This window comes from Pithys albifrons, chromosome 21 (genome assembly GCF_047495875.1).
Source record: "Pithys albifrons albifrons isolate INPA30051 chromosome 21, PitAlb_v1, whole genome shotgun sequence".
Lineage (NCBI taxonomy): Eukaryota > Metazoa > Chordata > Aves > Passeriformes > Thamnophilidae > Pithys > Pithys albifrons.
In genome coordinates, this window is record NC_092478.1 from 7,783,640 (window position 1) to 7,804,160 (window position 20,521).

Consider the following 20,521-nt stretch of genomic DNA (forward strand, 5'->3'; position numbering starts at 1 on the left):
TGGAGTGGGGGCTCTGCCCAGGCAAACCCCACCGTGCTGCCCATCCCTCCAGGGGACAGACCCTGGTTGTCCTGCCCTGAGCAGCTTTCCCCAGCCCCAGAACAACGTTTGCTGGCAACAAGGCTGGGAAAAGGCAAAGGACTGACTGAGGGCAAAATTCTGCCAAGCTCTCTGTCCCTCCTTCCTCAGCAGAAAGCCCAGTGCAGTTTTGCTGCAAAGAGCAGCTGTGAAATCCCTGAGCGCTGCTCCCCCTCCTCTCTGGCCGCCCAAGCAAGGGGGTAAATCCACGGTGCTCTCACCGGAGCTTCCGTGGTGATTTTTTGAGGCTCCAAACCACGTCTATGCCACGTCTCTACGTTTATTTTCTCGCTCCTTTGCTCTGGCTTGTTGCTGTGCAGGGTAGGAAAGTTTGCGCCATTTCCTGTTGTCTTTCCCTTGTGCTCCTGAGATATTGTAAAAATGTTCGGTATCCTCCAGTAGGTTGTAATCACTTCACCCTAATGTTTCACAGCTGCTAAGTGTAACTTTAAACCCCACCATCTGAGTGCTTACAATTAGCGAGTCAATGGGGCTGAGATCGGGTCTTTGTGATTGCAAAAAAAAGAGAAAACGAAACTTTTTTTTTGTCCTGAGTTTTAATTGGATAAAATGGGAACAAAAGTTGAGGAGACACGGGGGTTTTTAATGCAATAAATGGTTAGTAGCTTATGTGCTAGGAAAAAAATAATTGAATCCACTGCTTGGCCTGTGTCACAGATGGAAAAGGCACCGGGACAAGCATGTGGCTGTGGAGGCAGCGCCTGTCCCAGGGACTGCGGGAGCATCGCTCTGAGCTCGTGGCTCCCCACGTGTGGGAGCGGCGCTGGTGAGAACAGAATTAGGCAGACACAAGAGGCCTCAGCTGTGCCCCTCACCTGTCCCTGCCATGGCACAGCCGGGCAGAGCATCCGGCCCTGCCACCACCCCACTCACTCGGGTGTAAAACTGGGGCACGGGGGCTGTTCAATCTCACATAATGAGATTAAATTAAATTTAAAAATTATAATTAATATTTAATTTATTTAATATCCTGTTCCATAACATTAATTGACTACAGATATAAATTGGGGCTCGTGCTGAAGAGTCCTCCCAGGCCAACAGGGTGAAACCTCCTCTGGCTGATGTCACTGGGTTTGTTCCTGCTCGGTGCTCCCACCCCCTGCACGTGCTGGGAGCAGGTTTCAATTATAGCAGAAAATGCCTTTACCCTGGTGAAAGCAAAGGGCAGGACACAGCAGGAGACAAGTCACTAAGCTGGAGCTGGACCAGGGACGAGGCAGGGCCGCTGCCTCCCTGTCCCAGCCTGCACCCTCCTTCCTCCAGTTCTGCCCACGAGCAGGGGCGGCGCTGGAACTGGTGTTCCCACCGTAGGATCGGCCCTGGGGACATGCCACATGTGCCCCCAGCCCTTGGGACACACAGCCATTCCTGGGCATTGACACTGTCCCATCAATTGCCACCCCATCCCTCCCTGGGCTCAGATGTAATTAGAAGCTGTGTATCTGCCAGTGAGTTCCCAGGCTGAATTTTTGCCTTTCTTGGGAATTTCTGCTGCAGGAAATTACACTAAAATACTGACAGCAGGGTCAGGGGCTTGCAGCCTTCCCTCTCCCCTCTATCCCTTTCCCTCCATCACATCCCTGGGGATGGGCACAGTGCAGCAGGGACGCTGCTCCCTGGCAGCCCTCCCTCCACTGGAAGCATTCCTGCCACCTGATCATAAATACTAATTAATAGCAAAGCCCTGGTCTGGATCAAGGAGGAGGCTCTGAATTTTCTTGGGAACTTCGCTGTCTGAAAAGTATCCCAAGTATTCTCTAGCACTCAGCCTACCACTGGGTCAATTATACGGTGAGCAGTCACACGAAGTTAATTTCTAATTTAATACAATGTTAAAAGGTTGTCAGGTTAAAATCTAATCTATAAACGAGACATGAAACGTCTCTTTAAAACGAGTGTCGTGAACTGCTCCTGGCTCAAACCACCGACTGCTGCTTCTTTTATAGGGTGTAATTACTGCCCAGTGAGCATTTACAATATTATCACAGGACATTAATAAAAGGTGGGTGCCATTGCCCATGTGGCAGCCCGGTGCCAGCTGGGCACTAATCCCACTCCCACCAGCCCCTTCTCTGGGGAGGTGAGAAGTGCTGGGTCATGGGGCCGTGGCAAGCAGGATGGGGAAGGAACCCATTGTATTTTCACTTAAATACACCTTAGGAACAGGGGGACAGGAACCCCCCGTGTGTTTTGGAGGGAGCACAGTGTCTCTGCACCACCTGGTGAGGAGGACTCTGCCCAGCACCACAGCCTGTCCCCAGGCCCTGGGATGAGCCATACCTGACAGTCCAGGTGGAAACCACAGGCAAGAACATTCATTTCTGGACAACCTGAGGAGAGGACTTTGGCAAGGGTCTGCTGTGGACTGGAGGTCATGAACCAGTTTCATTCAAGCAGAAAACCAGAGCCAGCACTGGCAGCCCTGGGTGAAGAGCTGCCCGTCCCTGCCTCCCACACCACTCACACCCACTCCCCACTCCCTCTGGGGGCACGGACACGTCCCGCTGCCTCTCCTCCCACACGAGGGGGTCTGTGCTGCAGCCACCTCTCAAGGAACAGTAAATTTTGCTCTTTTTGCCGTTGAAAGGGGAAAGTCCAGCTGTCATGTGGGAGTGATGCCATTGTCCTACCCGGGTGACTGACTGGACCATGAGACTCCTGCTAGTCCATGGGGTCTGTGGGAGCTGGGCAGGGTCAGGTCTTATCCTTGCCAGGCTCAGCCAAAAAACACCAAGTGTCACACTGCTATAGGTCCCATGACTGGCTTTCATATCGTGGGGTTTTATTTTCCAGGAGGAATCTCACTGACTGCAAACATTTGGATGAGATACAGTCACGTCTGATCTCTCCTCTGTGCCTGTGAAGCCCAGCAAGGTGGGGTTTTGCTAAAGAAGACCAAGATTTTGCTGGGAGCAGGTGACCTCCACCAGAACGAGGGCTGGAGGGGAATGCGGGGCAATGTGATGTAATGCAATACTGACGCTAAATTGGAGGGAAGTGATGATGTGCTGGAATGACCCACCCCGTGAAGCTGCAAAGGATGAGTGGGATGTGCTGTGGACCCCGCCACGGGCCAGGACTCTTTCTCTTCCCTTCCCTGAGTTTTCTGGTGGATTCTGCTGCTCTCTATAATTGAGACAAGCTGCTGCTGAACATCTGCACGGGCACTGTCCTCTCCGAGCGGCTGCCGGGGCCGCGAGTGCCGGCGCTGCCGGAGCTTTGATGTGTGTGTGATTCACAGCTTGGCCGGGGCCGCCCCGCAGATGCTGCCCCTGAGTGGTGCGGGCCGAGATGGGCCGGGACAGGATGGGACGGGGTGCCAAGAGGTGAGACAGCACCTGCCACATCTGTGCAAACAGCAGTCCCCCCATGTGAAGCCCTCTGTGCCTCCTCCCCAAGGCACAGGGCATGACCTCTGGAGGAAGGGACCTGCAGAGACCCCAGGGAGGTCAGCTCAGGTGCTCCCCTCCACCCCACCAGCACCTGAAGGGCAGAGTGATGGGGATGTCCACGCACTGGCCACCTCCCGACATGGAGGAGAGGCTGAGGGCAGGCAGAGCCGCAAGGCCAGGCTTTGCTGTGCCGGCACAGTGTGGCCGGGGGAGCACAATCTGTGGCCTTAATCCCGCCGTGTCCTGTGCGCTCTCAAATCCCCTTCACTTCAATGAGCGCTTGGAGTGTCGGGCCTGCGCCGGGCGAGACGGCACGCGGGGCCGGCAGGGAGGATTTGCTCAAGAGGCACTGTTTTTAAGGTGAGATTTGAAGGATGGAAGACAGATGGCAACTGGAGAGGACAAACGGATCAAGTGAAGGGTTTGTTTTCAGCGTGGAGGGGAAAACACAGGAGGGAATTACTGCTGGCTACAAAATGGGGGCTATTAATACCTGCAGCATCTCGAGCTTTGCACTTAGCCCGGCCAGTCGGGACCCTCCCGGCACCGCGGCGGGGCAGGAGTGTGTTTTCTCTGCGCACATGAATTGATCCCAGCGTCGCGCTGAGTGTACCCAGACAAAGCTGGGAGCAGGGTTATTAGCCAGCCGGCGGCCCTGCCATTGTCCCCACTATCTTTTCTTCCTTTCAGCCTCCCCTCCCCGTGGCCCAGGTCTCAAAGACCATGTGTCAAGAGATTAGTGACCTGCGTGAAGGGCAATTGCTTGCTTTGTGCCGGCAGGCCGGCGTCGGGGCTGTTATTTACTTGTTATTTGGCGCTGCCTCCGTTGAGGTATCCATGGAAAACACGCCTGGAAGAGCAGTCTGCCGGCGCTGCAGAGCTCGTGCAGGCGAGGAGCTGGCAGAAGAGAGGCTTGAGGGTGGCAGGTCTCAGCGTGCTCACTGTGTGCCCAGGCCAAAGCCCCCAAACCCCCAGGATGATCACAAGAGCCCAGGACCTACAGAGAAGCGAGGGAAAAGCTGGACAATGAGAAAATTAAGTGCAAGGCAGAGGTGCCCAGGAACGCAGCTGGATCCAGGGCCATGATGGGGCATTGCCCCACAGCAGTTTGAGTTTGCAGACTGGTTTCAAGAATTGCAAGATGGGAAGAGCCTGTCCTGCCTTCAGACCCCTGCTCCACCTCTCCCTGCCTCTGGCAGAAAAAGGCTTGGAGGAGTGCTCGGTTTTGGAGGAAAAGTGAATAAAGATGGTGAGAGTTGCCCCTTCCATGCAGTGCTGATATACATCAAACTTGTTCATGATGGACCACCCAGCAAAGGGACAGGTGCAATGAAAAGTGTTATTCCTGCCCAGGACCAGCTCCTGATTTATTCTGTTTTTTTTTTCCTCTTGGCAGTGAAATGCTCTCTCCTACAAACACAAAATGGTGATTTTCTGCAATCCTAAAAGTCAAACCTAGACCAAAACCACAACTCACGTGATGTGGGAACAGCGGCGTCAGATCCTGCGTTAGATGTGATTCCAGACATGTTCCCAGATCCCGCCTGAAGAGGACAGGCCAAGATGTGAGACCCCATCAGCACTGCCCACCCAGGGCTGGTTCGTTCACCCCTCCTTTGATCCTGCAACTCCTGGCCCCAAACAGAGAGAAAAAGGGTTATGGGGATGCAGGGAGAGTGGGGACCAGGAGGGCTGAGTGACCCTGGGGAAAATGGGGGCTGCCCTGCACCTTCCCCCTTCCAGGGGCAATCGGTGGGCACTGCACTCACCAGGCACAGTTTGAAAAATAAAACTAACAAAGGAAAGAAATCGTGGCTCAGACCCAGCTCGGGACATCCTCTGTCCTCAGGGATTTTGCTGTCCCTGTGGAGGAGGGGTCCCTGCCTGGAAGGGGATTTGGGGGGGCAGCAGCCTCCTTGCCTCCAGCGAGGTTGCGCCAGGCACGGAGCCCTTCGTGATTTTTTCCTTTTACTCCCAAACCCGCCACTCTTCTGTCAGAATCGCCGTTTCTGTGGCTTTTTCCAGATTTTCCACGGGACGTCGTGGGCTGCAGGAATCGGGCAGCCTCGTCCCAGCTGCTCCGGGCACTGTGCAGCGGGACGACCCCAAATCCTCGCTGTTAATCCCGCAGAGGAAACGGGCGGGAGGCCCAACAACATCATTTTATCAAATAATGCCGTTTGCTGAAGCTCTTGGCTTAAGAGCCGAGCTGGCCGCGGAGCGCAACCCGGGCTCAGCCCTCCCGGGAAAGGCTCCGTTTGGGCAACCCGGGCGGACAACGCCACCCCGATTATCGATAGACTTCGATACAGAGGGATCCGGAAGGGGGGTCGACACCGACCCCGGGGTCCCGACACGGGGCGCCCCGACGGAGCGGGGGGATCTGCCGCTCCGTTTCCCCGCGGAAGGAGCCGCGGTCACGCGTGGCGGCGGGCGGGGTGTGCTCGCCCCCAGCCCCATCCCATGACGGCGACGAGGCGGCGATAATGCCATTAGCCCGGGGATTACGCGCCCGCGCCGGGATGTGACACACTTTCTCAAATGGAAGTTTTTTAAACAGAGGGATTTACATGATCCCCCACCGCGCCCCTCCATCCCCAACCGAGTACCCATCGCCATCCTCGGTGCCAGCGCGGGTTCCAAGCGGGTCCCCCGCTCTGGTACGGCCCGGACTGGGGCTCCCGTCTCCTTTTAAGGCAGCGGGCTCGGTGCGGGCTCGGAGCCGCGCCCCGACGTGGGGAGCCGGGTGGCCTCGGGGGCGCGGGCCTGGAGGGGGATCATTCAACCCTCACGCGGAGAAAGCGCTCCATAATTAAAAAATAAAATAAAAGTCAATTAAGTGGAGGGCTGAGCGGACTCTCGGCTTAAAACAGCGCAGAGCAACGGGGGAGTGGAGGACGTTCGTGTCCCACCCGGCCGGGCCGGGGTCACTCGCCGCCCGCCCTGACAAACAGGCTGGGAAATGTGTTTATAAATTGTTCAAACTCTGGATAAACTTCAGCGGCGTTTGTGTCTGCGTCTCCCCGCCTGTTGTTATTTTCCAGAAATGTGGATTACTGGAAATATTTTCTTTAAAGCTGGAAAGAAATCTAAACAGTCTGGGGGCAGGGGGAGCTCGGAGCGGGGGGGCTGGCGGAGCTCCGCGGGGTTCCCTGCGCATGCAAAGGCGCGGAGCTCCACGACCGCGCAGCGGGAGGAAGAGGAGGGAGGAAGGAGGGCGGCAGTGCCGAGGCTGGTGTCGGGTCGAGCATCTCTCTCGGTGGCTGTCGATAAAAGGGCATCAGGCGGGCCCCGGTGCCCGGCGGCCCCTCCCCGTCCCCTCCAACGGGCAGCGGAGCGCCGTGAGGGCAGAGTCGTTTTCCCGGGATCTCCCGGGGGTGAGGGAATTCCCACCCACCCAGTCCTGGATGCCGGTGGGTGAGAGCAAACGAGGACAGTTTCATCACACGTTGGGGTTCTTTTCCTCTCCAGGTGGAGCGGAGAGAGGGGCCGAGGAAGCTCCTGGGGCTGCCCCCGCCCTCCCCACGGCCCAGTTGCGGCGGGAGGGCCACGTCGGCCCGGGGGGCACATCCCGGGACTGGAGAGGGCCACCGAGCCCCGCGGGGACCCGGCACCCTTCGGGACGGAGGGAGCTCCCCGCCCCGCACCTGCCACTTTGCTCTGGGAGTCTCTGACGTCCCCAGGTCTGTTCTTCTCCCGGGGAAGCACCGTGGAGCCCAACCCTGTGGCACCATCCCTATCCCTCCACGGTACGGCCTGTTTCCACCCCAGCTCCGTTCCCCCAACTTGGGAAGGTGTGAGCAGCTGGGCCGCCCTCCCCGAGCCCGGGGGTGTCCTCTTGCCATGGCATCAATGCCGGGAGTGGGGGGCCCGACGGAAAATCCCTTCACCTGGAGCCCCTTCCGCAGCCGCGGCTGGTGCGCCCCGTCCGGGGGGAGCGCTGCCCGGGGCGCGGGGCCGCCGCAGCCCGGTGGAGCCGGGAGGAGGGGAAGGCGGAGGCCCGGCTGCTTGTGAGAATTGTTATTTTTCATCAATCACCCGCAATTTGTGTAAGTGCCCCGGACAGGACACCAGCCGTCCTGCTGGCTGGGGTCACGGAGACAACACAGCGATGGAGAAGAGCAAATTGCATTTGCTCACCAGCTCACAGATCCAAATTACGGGCCTCGCATGGCGCGGGGAAGGGAGCGAAAGGTCCATGTGACATGAGGGAAATATGAAGGACTTTGACAGGTCTTAAACGGCCTGGCGCCAAGGCCTAAGTCTACCGGCTAAAAATAGAAACGGGATGATGAGTGGAGATGGGCAGAGATGAAAGGGGAAGAGCGAGCGGGGCCGCGCTGCGGGGCGGGTGCGGCGCGGAGATGGCCCGACAGGACAGTTTCCTCGGGCTGGACCGGGACAGATCCCCAGGACGAATCCCCGGGACGAATCCGGGAGACGGCCCGGCCTCCATCCGCCCAGCCTGGGGACCACTCCTCCGCGTAGCGCCGGGCCCGAGGGGGTCGGGGCCGCTCTCCGGGGCCGGGCACGGTGACCCCGAGCGCTGCAGCGCCCTGGGGCAGGTTGAAAAACCCTCCCTGGAAGGGGCTGCGCGAGAAGCACGTCTCGCCCCCTGTCCCTGGGGCACAGCTGCCCCCGCGGGGGGATCTGAGGCCGTCGGCTTCTCCCTCCCTGCCCGGTGCTGCGTCACCGAGGGGCCGATACACGGCCCGGCCCGTCCAGGGGTGCGGGCTCCCGGCCCGCGTGCGCGCTCGCCGTGACCGGGACCCCCGAGGGACCCGTTAGCCCCACAGCCCCGTCGGGGGCACCACTACGGAAGGTCGGGGAGACGAAACTGCTCTGAATCGGATTTATTCTGCAGACGAGGCCCTTTGCGGCGTCACAGCGGGGCGGGGGGCGCGGGCGGGGGGCCGGGCAGTGGTCCCGAGGGGCAGCGACCTGTCCTCCAGAGGACACGGCTGCCTCCAGGCCCAGACGGGGACCCGAGATGCAGCAGGCGAGGTGTCCATGGGAGAACCGCCCCGGCGTGGGGTGATTCGCCGCGAGGCAATGAAAGGCTCCGCTTTTGCTTTGTGAGGGGGAAATTTAAAAAAAAAATACAGAAAGCACCACTTTTGCCAAAGCTGCAGTCAGCAGTTTTCCGCGGCGTCAAGGAAGCAAAGTCCAAATCGGGTCTAAATTTCAGTCCCTGTAGCCCGTTCAATGGTCAGCGGGACCCCCCCCGGCCTTGCCGCCCGGGGCAGCCCCGGGGGAGTACGAGCGGTGCCCGCCCCGTCGGGCGCGGTGCGGGGGCCGGGCGCGGTGCGGGCAGAGGTGAACCTGCCACGGGACGCGGGCAGGTGGTAAACGGCCCAGAGAAGAACCCGGGGCAGGGACTCCGGGGGGCAGCGGGTGGGGGTGGCTATGGGCACGATGAACTGGGCCAGAGAGATAAAAAGGAAATGGGGATGGGAAGGGGGCATCAGGAGGTCCCTGCGACCCACCCTGCGCGGGGAGCAGCGACACGCGGCAACGAGGGCTCCGAGCTGCGGCAGCCGCTCCGAGCTGCGCATCCGCGGAGCGGGAAGGCCGGGGGGGTCAGGCTGGGGGGCAGAGGAGTGGGCCGGCCGTTACCTCCCCCGCCCCGTCCCGCCTGGCCGCAGCGCAGGCGGCGGGGGCAGGAGCCTTGGAAGGATGGCAGGGCGCTTTTTGAAGATTTGGGGGTAAATATGAAGTGACAAGAGACGGGTCTTTATTGTGAGGGCTCAGCCGCCTGGCGCCAGGGCCCTCTTCAGCCACCGCGGCCCTCAGTTAATCAGCGCAGATCTCCAAACCGGCCTCTCCGAGGGGACACCCACCGCGCCCGCCGCTCCCCCCACCCCCGGGCCCCGGCGCGGCGGGACCGGCCCTAATCCCTCAGCAAACAGCCCCGGAGTGTCCCCCCTCCTCCTTATCTGCCTCCCCCCGCCCGGGTAAACAGCCCCTCGGCCGGGCACAGCCGCGCCGGCCCCCGGCCGCGCAGCCGACGCGCCCCGACGGCGGGATCTGAGCTCCGCCGTGGGCTCGGAGCTGCGGGCGGCAGCTCGGGACCCCCCCACCAGCTGCCGGCAGGGCGGGGGGCGACGGCTGGGAGCGACTCACCCGCTCTGGAGGTGGCCGCTCGGGGCCTCGCTGCCGCCCGCAGCTCTCCGCCGGGCCGCGCTCCCGGCGGCCGCCCCGTCGGCGCTGCGCGGTTGTCCGCGGTTGTGCGCGGAGCGGCGGGCGGGGCGCGCCCCACCGCGATCCGCTCTCCAGGATCTGCCGTAAAGCGGCCGCAGCCGAGCTCCCCCCGCCGCTCCCCCCTCCCCGGCCCGCCGCCCCCGCGGAGATCGGCGGGGGCCTCTGCCGCCGCCCCCCGCCCCCGGGGCTCCGCTCCCCGCTCCGCCGAGGTGGCTCCGCGCTGGCCCCGCACCGGCGGCGCAGCCGGGGCTGACCCGGTATGCGGAAAGGAGCCGGGGGTGGGATTTCGAGCACTTTTCTCTGTCATTGGTTAATATTTTATTCTGTTGACATGTTTTCTTACTGCCGATGCTTCCGACACCTTCTTCTATTTTTTTCCTCCTTTTTTTTTCCCTTCTTCCCTTCCTCCCTCCCTCCGCGCCCCCCGCCCCCCTGCGCCCGGAGCTTGGCCGGAGCTGTCAAAACCCCGCCTATGCAGATCCACAATTGGTCTGAAACGCGTAAAATCAGCAATCAAGGGGGCTTGGCTCATTAGCGGGCGGATCAGAGCAGGAAGGACATGTGAGATAGTCACAGTTTTACAGAGATCAGGACAAGATCTCACCGTTCCCACTCGGCTCCTTTGGCCATGAGCAGCCCGAGCCGCAGCGCCGAGCGCCGAGCGCGGAGCGGGGCCGGCCCCGCCGGGGCGCAGCCCGGGCCCGCGGGGGTGTGAGGGCAGCGCGGCCGCCCCTGCCCCGCCGCGCCCCGCGCAGCCCCGACCCGGCTTTTGTTTCTATTTTAGTGTCGGGAAGGACTTTCCTGGGAGGGCTCGTTCCCTCGCTCGCTCTCCCTCGCTGCAACAACAACAACAAAAAATAAGGACCTACTGTCTCCCCTCCGCAGACCGGGAGTCCCAAGAGCCGGGAACTGCCTCGCCTTTTTTTTCCTTTCTTCTTCTTTTTTTATTTTTTTCCTTTTTCCCGAATCTAGTTCCGCTGATTTTCGCCTTCTTTTTTATTATTTTTTGTATGCTTTTTTTTTGGAGAGAGTGTATGTGTTGTTGATTTTCCTTCCTCTTCCAGAGACTCAAGCGAGTTCGCTGGGCAGGAGAGCGGAAAAAAATAAAAAACAACAAATACACACCGGCGCATTTTTGTAAAGGGAATCCCTCTTTTTCTCCTGGATTTGTGGATGCACCGATGAGAGATCCAGCCTTCCCAGGGACTGCCATGGCTTACCACCCCTTCCACGCACCCCGGCCGGCTGATTTCCCCATGTCCGCTTTCCTCGCAGCCGCCCAGCCGTCCTTTTTCCCGGCTCTGGCTCTGCCTCCGGCGGCGCTGGCGAAGCCCATGCCGGACCCGGGGCTGGCCGGGGCGGCCGAGGCCGGGCTGCACGTCTCGGCCCTGGGACACCATCACCAAGCCGCCCATCTGCGCTCGCTCAAGAGCCTGGAGCCCGAGGAGGAGGTCGAAGACGACCCCAAAGTAACGCTGGAAGCCAAAGAGCTTTGGGACCAATTTCACAAACTGGGCACCGAGATGGTGATCACCAAGTCTGGGAGGTAAGAACCGGCCCCGCGCAGCCCCCGCAGCCCGCCCCGCACCTGCGCGGCCGCGCAGCGCCCTCGCCCCTCGCTCCATCCCGCTTCCCATCGGCCCCCGTGAATTAACGCGGCGAGTTTCGATCCCTGGAGTTTTTCGGAGGTGTTTCCCCCCCACCCCCGTCCCGAGCTTTCTCACCACCCCGCAGTTACTACTTTTCCGAGCGCGATCCCAAATTAAATTCGTGCGCGTTAATTGAGCGGCCGGGATCCCCCTCTCCCGTTGTTTACGCCGCTTCCTTCCCTCCTGCCAAACTTTCCCCGCGGCCGGGGTCGTCCCCGGCCCTGTCCGCGGCCCCGGGCCCGGGGGAGGCAGCGGCGGAGCTGCCGGGGAGCCGGGCGAGCGGGTCCGCGGAGCGCAGAGAAACGGGGTAAACCCAGGATATGTTTTCGCCCTTTATATCCCGGAATGGGATTTTTGAGCTTTTCCCTGCTTTCTGCCACGGTGCGAGCAGCAGAGCGGGATGAGAAGAGATGGGACGTGAGGAAGGCTGGGAATACTCAGCGAACTAAACTAGAAGATGGTGGTTTGGGAGCGGCAGCTGGGGCCGAGCGGTGCGGGGGGCTCGGCGGGGCCGAGGCCGTCGGGGGTCGTCGGCGGGCGGACTCAGCCCTGTACCGCTGTGGGTCTCTCCGCAGGAGGATGTTCCCCCCGTTCAAGGTGCGGGTGAGCGGCCTGGACAAGAAGGCCAAGTACATTTTGCTGATGGATATAGTGGCTGCCGACGATTGCCGGTACAAGTTCCACAACTCCCGCTGGATGGTGGCCGGCAAGGCCGACCCGGAGATGCCCAAGCGCATGTACATCCACCCCGACAGCCCGGCCACGGGGGAGCAGTGGATGGCCAAACCTGTTGCCTTTCACAAGCTCAAGCTCACCAACAACATCTCGGACAAGCACGGCTTTGTAAGTGGGGCTGCGGGGCAGAGTGCAGCCCCCGGGGCAGGCACGGGGTTTGCCCGGTGGTGCCGGTGCTGCCCGGCCGTGCTCTGCCCGAGGGGAACGGCGAGGCTTTAGCGGCTCCGCCAGCCGGGTCGGGCTGGGCGGAGGGGCCTGGCCAGGCCTTGCGGTGGCCTGGCCTGGCTGTCCCGCAGCTCCCCAGCCTCTGCTCCGGCCTGGCACCGACGGGCAGCTTCTCTTCCCCGGGGGAAAAGGGAGGGTTGGGCTGCGGGCAGCCTCGGGGGCCCCTTGGCTCCCGCATCCTTTGGCCTCCGCGACCTGGCCTGCGGCTCGTTCCCGGCCCTCGAGGCTCTGCGGGAAGAGGGACTTAAAGTGGTGGATGTGCGGGGCCGAGGCCGTGCGGGGGATGCAGCGACAGCAGCCCCGACGGGGCGGCGGGATCGCGACAGAACAGGGGCGGTCGCTGCTGGACGGGCCGAGCCGAACCGGGCCGAGCCGGGGGGAGCAGAGGCGGCGGCACCTGCGATGGGTTCCCGCAGCCGGGAGCAGGGCTGGAGGCGTTGGCAGCCCCGTCTGAAAACCTCTGTTTATTTCCCTCCTGATCATATCACCTAAAGGAGATAAAACAAAACAAAAAATACAGCCAAAAAGCTACCAACCCAAAATAAACAAAGAGGCGGAAAAGAGACAGAAAGAAAAGAAAGAAATCGGAGCATGTTGGCCATTTGCAGAGACCCACAGAAAGCAGGGTCAGAGCGCCAGGGAAGCGCGATCCTGCGGGAATGCGCGGAGGGGGAAATCCCAGCGCCCCAGCCGGCCCTCTCGCCTCTGGACAAGCATTTAGGGCAGTAAAGGGAAAGTTCCTCGGGCAGCGTTGCTGATACGGTAATTAGCGGGGAGCCGGGGCCGGCGGAGCCGCGGGGGCTGCGGGACCCCGATCAGGTGGGGAGGGAACAGCAGCTCACACCTCCCGGAGAACTTTCCTCTTTTTATTTTCCCCCCCTCTTTTTATTTTTTCTGCTCTCTTTTTAAATTTTTTTCTCTCTTTTATTTTTTCTCTCAAGGCAGGAAACAGTGTCTTTGTTAAATAATACATTGCGAGGTTATTTATAGACAGCAAGGTAAATCGATAGAGAGAAGGAGTCTAAAAAATACCTTTTTTTTTTTGTACTGGTTAAAAACTAGTTTGATTCAGCGTTTTTAACGGTTCGCCTCCTTCAATTAAAGATTTCTGGTGTCTGTCGTTGTCCAAAATCCGGACTGTGTTAAATCTGAGAGATGAGGGTTTAGCCAGTGCCCATCTGGTCAGAGAGGGATGATTATTTTTTTTAAAGGAATGCAGATTTGCACGTCTGAATGAGACTTTTTGCACCATTTTCATGATAAATCCCGTCTAGATTATATCACTATAACAGCGATCCGACAGTTCATCAGCAGGTGATTATTGCTTAGGTTAAAAAAAAAAAGAGGGGATTTTCTTTATTACCTTCTAAACCGAAATGAAGTGATAATTATTTAGCCATTTGACCGACGTTATTTGGCAATAATTGCTCAAGCTTTCGCCGTTCCTATACCAATTTCGGGCGGTGAATTCTGCATTTCAGTCCAAACACAGCAGGTTGAGGAATTATTTAAATGTTATCGGGCAGGAAAACTGGCTGCGATGGGCAGGGGGTTGGAGCCGCCCCAGGGGCGCAGCTCGGGGTGTTCAGTCGCTTCCGAAAATCCTCAGGCAAATTGCAGGGAATTCGGGTTTTTAAAATACCAACAAACCAAACTGAAAAAATAAAATGAGAGCGTAAAGAATGGCTTTGAGTGTTGGCGAGGCTTTTAGACACCTGACTGGAAAAAAAAACATGTCTGTTCCTTCTGCAACGTTGCTCCGAGACATAAATTTGCCATGGTTCGTGGTGAAACGCTCCTTTCAGGTCGCAGGCGCTGGCTGGGGCTGGCACCGGCTCCTGCCGCCCCCGACACTAACCCAGAGCCTTTTAACATTATTTTTTTGTGGTGGTGAGGGAGAGTAACTTTTTTTTAAGGACGGAAATATGAAAAGTGGCTAGAAATGTGTCGGAAAGTCGCCTCGCGTTCACAGGGTTGTAATAAAACAGGGATATCCCTTTTGCTGCTTTATTGCCGTGCTTAACACCCGCAAAGATGCTGCTGTGCCTGTGTTCCCTGACCTCCTTCTCTGGGAGCAGATCCTGCACTGGCATCAACAAAAAAAAATAAGAAATCTCCCTCTTTGGCATCCGCTGGCATTCCTTCCTCGCGGCGAATTTGTGGGGGTTATTGGTTTTGGTTGTTTTCGGGAGAAGAGGCATTTTTTTAGGGAGGGAGCTGGCCGCGGATTGTGGGGCTGATGGCAGCCGCGGGCTGTGCTCTCTCGCCCACCCAGACCATCCTGAACTCCATGCACAAGTACCAGCCCAGGTTCCACATAGTCCGGGCCAACGACATCCTCAAGCTTCCCTACAGCACCTTCCGCACCTACGTGTTCCCGGAGACCGACTTCATCGCCGTCACTGCCTACCAGAACGACAAGGTATGGCCGAGCAGCCCCTGCCCTGTCCCTGCCCCTGCTCTCACCCCTGTCCCATCTCTCACCCCTTTATTGGGGTGGATTTGTGTAATGCGTGTGCGTGAGGATATTTCGGGACAGAGTGGCCAAAAAGCGTTAATAGGAGAAAGGTTAAACTCTAAGCCCCCAGAGCAGGGTGCATCCTCATGCTACTTCTGTATCATCGCTATTTTTGATACTACTAATAATGCTATTATCAATATTCCAATTATTGCTATTAATAATTTCTTCACGGACTTTGTTGTGCCTTTCTGGGCCGTGAGAGTCTTTGCTGCAGGCCCAGGCTGTGGAGAGCAGCACCAGGCCTGGGCAGCCTCACCGAGAAGGTGCCCTGGGCTCTAGAAGAGCCAAAAAATAGAGCCAGATAAGCTAATTTTAGTTGCTTTCGTGATTTAGCAAGTGTCACCCTGTGAGCAACCAGAGCCAGGAGAGCACGGTGGGGAGCAGAGAGCCTCTGCCGTCCCCCTCCAAGAGTTGTATGTGTGTGTGTTTTAACCCAAAAGCTGACCCTCCACCTCCACCCCTGGCTGCTGATGCTAATTGACAGCTCTGTCTGAGGGTCCTGGTGGGCTTGTTTCCCTCGTAAAGTTTATGGCGAAGAGTCACAATCGATTAAAGAGCACTTTGTCTGCTCGCCCGCCGCAAGCTGCGCGGGGCGGCCGCCGGCCCCGGGCCCGTCGGGTCGGGCGGGGGATGCGCGGGCAGAGCCATGCGATGCGCGGCCCGGGGGTCGCGGCGGGGCCGGGCAGCCGGGCCTTTCGCAGCGCCCCTCTCGGGGCCGTATTTCAGAGCCATGCATTATTGAGCGCCCTGATGTCGCCGGCCCCAGCAGCCCGTGGCGGGGAGGGATAAGAATAGCTTTTAACCAGCGCCGCGCAGCTCAGTCGCCATCTTCCCTCCGGGGGGCCGTGAAAAATAACTTCCTATCATTAAGACGCTATTAATAATTCAAGCCCTAACCTCAGCATCATTTTTAATAAAGCATGCGGTGTGTTAACGCGGGGCCGCGGCGCGTTCCGCAGCCTGCGCCGCGCACCCCGCGCGACCCGACGGCGGCGAGGGGGGGCCCGGCCAGGGCTTCACCCGCCTCCTCTGTCCTTCTCCCCCTGCGCAGATCACCCAGCTGAAAATCGATAACAACCCCTTCGCCAAGGGCTTTCGGGACACGGGCAATGGCCGGCGGGAGAAGAGGTAAGGGGTGCGCCCGTCCCCCCGCTCCGCGCCCGCGGGGGCACGGCCGGTGCCCGACGCTGCCTCTCCCCGCAGGAAGCAGCTCTCGCTGCCGTCCCTGCGGATGTACGAGGAGCCCTGCAAGCCCGACCGCGACGGCGGCGAGTCGGACGCCTCCTCCTGCGAGCCCTCGGCCGTGCGTGATGCCCTCCACTCGCCCGTGGGTGCCCTCCCCAGCCCCCTGCGCCTCAAGGGCAGCGGCAGAGGTAACGCAGCAGTCGCGGTCCCCAAACGGCCCCACACTTCAGGGTTCTACTCTCCCCGGGCTTCTGCGTGATGATTTCATAGGGGCATCGAGGGACATAAAGATGGAGATGTGAGCAGAGGAGACCAGGGGTGGAAAAGACAAGAACTGAGCAAAAGCAAATGGCATTCACGAGTTGCAACGTTTTTCTCTTTATATATTTTATCTTGAACATATATTCCATCTTCTATACCTTGTATTTATATTCCATCTTTTACCTTGTATTTTTATTATACAAGGAGAAATGGCAAAGCAGACCGTGTGTTCTCCATGTTAGCCTGGCTTCTACTGGTGTGTGCCCTGCCTTCCATGGAAAAATCACACTCCGCTAAAAGAAACAAAATGAAAAAAAAAAAGAGGGAAAAAATAATTAATGCATGTGAAAGCGGGGAAAATGTAAGTCCAGGGCTTCAAGCTGGTCAGTGAAAATAAACCAGGAGCTCCACGTTGCAGTTTTTCGATGCTGGGTTTTGTCTTGCCGCACTATCAATCTGCTCTTTAAACTTTCCACCAGCCCGATTCCCAGCAAACCTTCATCAAAACTGCAGTCCCCCCTCCCGAGCTGGAGGGAGGGTTTATTACACCCCTCTCCACTTTCAAAGGCTTCCCCGAATATTCGCCCCAGCCTGCAGAGCTTCACCTCACCCGCACCAAAAGGCTTTTTTCGTTTAGTGGAGCCGGTCGGGCAGGGGTTCAGCTCCCCTTGCCCTCGCCAGCCCCTCACGTCCCCCTTCCTCCTCTGAGAGCTCAATTGGTTTTTTTAAATTAAAGCCCCTTTTAGGAGAGTCTGTGCCATACTCTCTGCCTTAAAACTGCCTCTTTAACCTGTCTCAACCTGCACATTTGGAATAAATCCACAGCGCGCAGTTGATCAGCTCCATGTAATTAGATCTATAGAGCGCCGTTTCCCCCGCGCTGTCCGTTGCCCGCTCTGCTCACCCCCCGCTCTGCAGCCGCTTGGAGTTTGCAGCTAACGAGGGCGATGCTGTAATAGATTTTGGGTCTCCATCAAACATGTTTTTCCTGTTTGGCAGAGCAATAGGACTGCTGTTGCTAATCCCCTTTCCCCAGAGCGACCATAGCACGAGGGCCCGTTTCTGCCCCCCAAATGAGTTTTTCCCATTAATAACGATCGAGGCTTCGCTGTCGCAACCTCTCCCTGACACCAGTGCTCTTGTGAGTGACCCGCTCCTCACCTCCCCTGGGTGCTTCTGCTCTGACCCTCTGCCCCTCCATCCTCTTGCAGAGGAGAAGCCGGGCCCCGACAGCGACGCGGAGGTGGAGAAGGTGCCCGAGGAGCGGCCGGTGGCGGCCGCCAGCCCCAGCGCGGAGGATGTGACGCCCCGCAGCAGCCCCCGGTGCCTGGAGGAGCGGGGCAAGGAGAGGCACAGCCCAGAGAAGGTCAAGGATGGTGCATCCCCCCGGGATGGGCCCGGCGAGGGCCTGTTTGGCACACGGGGCCTGGAGAAGGACAAGGTGGAAGGACGGAGGAAAGAGACGGACCCGGGCAAGAAGGACACGGAGGGCGGCGGGCTGGGCAAGGAGGCCTTTGCCCCGCTGATGGTGCACACGGACAGCCCCCCACACCTGAGCGCCGGGCATCTGCAGAGCCTGGCACTCTCTGGCCTCCACGGGCAGCAGTTCTTCAGCCCCCTGGGCGCTGGACAGCCCCTCTTCATCCACCCGGGACAGTTTGCCATGGCCCCCGGCGCCTTCTCTGCCATGGGCATGGGACACTTGCTGGCCTCGGTGACCGGTGGGGGCAGCCTGGAGAATGGAGCCCTCTCGTCTGCCCCGGGTGCGGCAGGGACGGCCACCCCCTTCCCGTTCCACCTCTCCCAGCACATGTTGGCCTCTCAGGTAAGCCCCTGCACCCGTTCTTCATTCCCATCACCATCCCTGCTGTCCTGTTGGGTCCTGGGTCCTCCTCTCCATATCCTCCCAGAAAACACTCCGAATGAGTGGAGAACTTTGGGGATGCAGGCCAGGTCTGGCCAGCATTGCCCCCCGTATGGGATCATGCAGGGTGGCCCCAGTGCAGGGAAGGAGCTGTTCATGCCCCCAGCCACCCCCAGGCCCTCTGTAGCCCCTGGGGACAAGGGGTGACACACTCCAAATGTTGCTGCCTGGTGGGGGACATTTTGAAGGTTGGCCTCAGGGGTGATTTGAGGAGGAATCTTGATTTTTTTTGCAGCTGCTATGGTTCTTCCATAGGCAAGGGCAGAGTCGGGAGCTGTGGCCCTGCCTGACCTGGCTGTCCCCATCCAACAGCCCACCAGCTCCCTGTCAGCTTTGAAACAGCTCCCACAATGCCTGTGCTTGTGCTGCCTTTCCCATCCCCTCTGATGAAATACATAAAGATGTCTTTGAACTCCCCTAATTTATCGATCCTGCTTAACAATGTGTTTTAATGTGGTTAAAGGCCTGTGATGCTGCACAGAGGAGGACACGCAGCGTGCAGGGAGGGGACAGGGCAGGCTTTGGAGAGGGACTTGTGCTCAGTGTCACCTGTCTGGGTCGGTGTGGGGTGGATGGGGATCCCCAGCTCTATCCCATCCCTGTTCTACGTGGCTCTCCCTACACTGTGTTTTTAGGATGACACTGGGGTGTTCCAGTTTTGCCTTTGCTTTCTTAGGGGAACACAGCTCAGGGTGCAGGAAGGAGGGGGGGGACGTAGCGGGACATCCACACAACTCTGACCCCTCTTTCTCTCTCCACAGGGAATCCCGATGCCCACCTTCGGCGGACTCTTCCCCTACCCCTACACCTACATGGCAGCAGCCGCGGCAGCCGCCTCGGCCATGCCGGCCTCCAGCGCCGCCGCCGCCGCGGGGCCGCTCTCCCGCAACCCCTTCCTGGGCAGCAGCCGCCCCCGCCTGCGCTTCAGCCCCTACCAGCTCCCGGTCACCATCCCACCCAGCACTAACCTGCTGACCACCGGCCTGCCCGCCAGCCTCAACCCCGGCTCCGAGGGCTCCAAGGCGGGCAGCAGCCGGGAGTCCAGCCCCCTCCCCGAGGTGCCCCTGCACAAGGCGGGCAGCCAGCGCCCCTCTGCCTCCCCCAAGGGCTCCCTGAAGGAGTCCCTCAATGAACTGCAGAACATCCAGAGACTGGTGAGCGGGCTGGAGAGCCAGCGGGAGCTGTCACCGGGCAGGGAGACCCCCAAGTGACCGACGGGGCGGGCAGCGAGCCCTCCCGGCGGGGCGGAAAGCACTGGTATTTTGTACAGCACAGTATAAATATTTATTGTGGAGCGAGGGGTGGGGGCAGGCAGGGAGAGGGCTGCTGGAGCAAAGGGATGGAGCCCCGCTGGCCAAGTGCACCCACCACCCCAGAGCCAGGAGGGAGCGGTCAGAGCACAGGGCTTGCCTGCCCCTTCAGCTGTGGGGCTGGGAGCGGCTTCCCCTGCTCCAGAGAGGCCACAGAGCCCCCAGGATCCCTTGGTTCCCCATTCTGGGCACTGGGCAGATCAAGGGAGGGTAACGAGCCTGTGCAGACACCTCATGGACGGGGCGACCCCGACTCTGGCCCAGCCCTGACCCCGGGAGGGTGAGACGGGCCAAACCCTCATCTGTGGAAGAGAAGGGGGAAGGAAAAAATAATTGAAAGGAAAAAAAAAGAGGGAGATAAGCAATGAAAGATGGAAAACAAACCGCCTCGGCAGCCGCTGCCACACAGAGCAGGCACGGCGGGGGAGCCTCGTGGGTACCTGGGCAGATATTTATGAAATAAATGGTAATTTGTGTAAATAAGCTATAAGGATCCCAGAATATGCAAATTGGTATTAATTTATTCAGAGTTGTACATTGGTGTGTACATAATATTTAGAGTTTAACTCATCGCATTTAAGGGTTTTTTTCGTTTTTTTTTCATTTTACATGAACATATATATTGTAAATGAAAACTATTTAGCTCTTTGTGATTGAAGGAGATACCGGTTTCTCCAACTGTGTTTTAAAATATTGTTCATCCCGCCTGTTCTCTAGGACAATCATGTGCCACTGGTAAAACAACTGAACCTTAAAAGTTCAATCCTTTAACGGACTTTTGCGAGAAAAAAATAAACCAACCAATCCAAAGCATAACTAAAATATCGTTACAGTGCGGGATACAGAGAATGCAGGAATAAACCTCAGGTTTTTATTTTTCACTCCAGAACAACAAAAAAAGAGAAAAGTATAATAAATTTAAATATCACAGGACTGTGCTCTATATTTGTTTTAAAATAAAAAGATACATGATTTGCAACGTGCTGGTTACTCGGGTATCTGTCTGTTCGGTTTTGATG

General features: G+C 58.6%; 2 protein-coding genes across 2 annotated transcripts; one reads left to right on the plus strand and one right to left on the minus strand.

Moving 5' to 3' along the window:
* Positions 1-8,329: 8,329 nt before the first annotated feature.
* On the minus strand, positions 8,330-9,999 carry LOC139681737 (uncharacterized protein DKFZp434B061-like). The gene is made up of 2 exons (XM_071575379.1): positions 9,615-9,999; positions 8,330-8,562 (listed from the first exon to the last, which is right to left on the minus strand). Exons 1-2 carry the CDS (start codon positions 9,997-9,999, stop codon positions 8,345-8,347), a joined length of 603 nt encoding a protein of 200 aa, XP_071431480.1. The 3' UTR covers positions 8,330-8,344.
* A 237-nt stretch (positions 10,000-10,236) lies between these two features.
* Positions 10,237-20,485, plus strand: TBX2 (T-box transcription factor 2). Its single transcript, XM_071575143.1, has 7 exons — positions 10,237-11,238; positions 11,917-12,184; positions 14,577-14,723; positions 15,874-15,950; positions 16,026-16,195; positions 17,480-18,093; positions 18,954-20,485. The coding sequence occupies exons 1-7, from the start codon at positions 10,874-10,876 to the stop codon at positions 19,401-19,403; spliced, it is 2,091 nt and encodes a 696-aa protein (XP_071431244.1). The 5' UTR covers positions 10,237-10,873; the 3' UTR covers positions 19,404-20,485.
* The last annotated feature ends 36 nt before the right edge of the window (positions 20,486-20,521 follow it).

Coding starts and splice junctions, on each gene's coding strand:
- LOC139681737 (XM_071575379.1), bottom strand. CDS start 9,999: ATGACAGAGAAAAGTGCTCGAAATCCCACCCCCGGCTCCTTTCCGCAT. Junction 8,563..9,614: donor AGCGGCCACCTCCAGAGCGG/GTGAGTCGCTCC, acceptor CCCCTCACAAAG/CAAAAGCGGAGCCTTTCATT.
- TBX2 (XM_071575143.1), top strand. CDS start 10,874: ATGAGAGATCCAGCCTTCCCAGGGACTGCCATGGCTTACCACCCCTTC. Junction 11,239..11,916: donor GTGATCACCAAGTCTGGGAG/GTAAGAACCGGC, acceptor GTCTCTCCGCAG/GAGGATGTTCCCCCCGTTCA. Junction 12,185..14,576: donor TCTCGGACAAGCACGGCTTT/GTAAGTGGGGCT, acceptor TCGCCCACCCAG/ACCATCCTGAACTCCATGCA.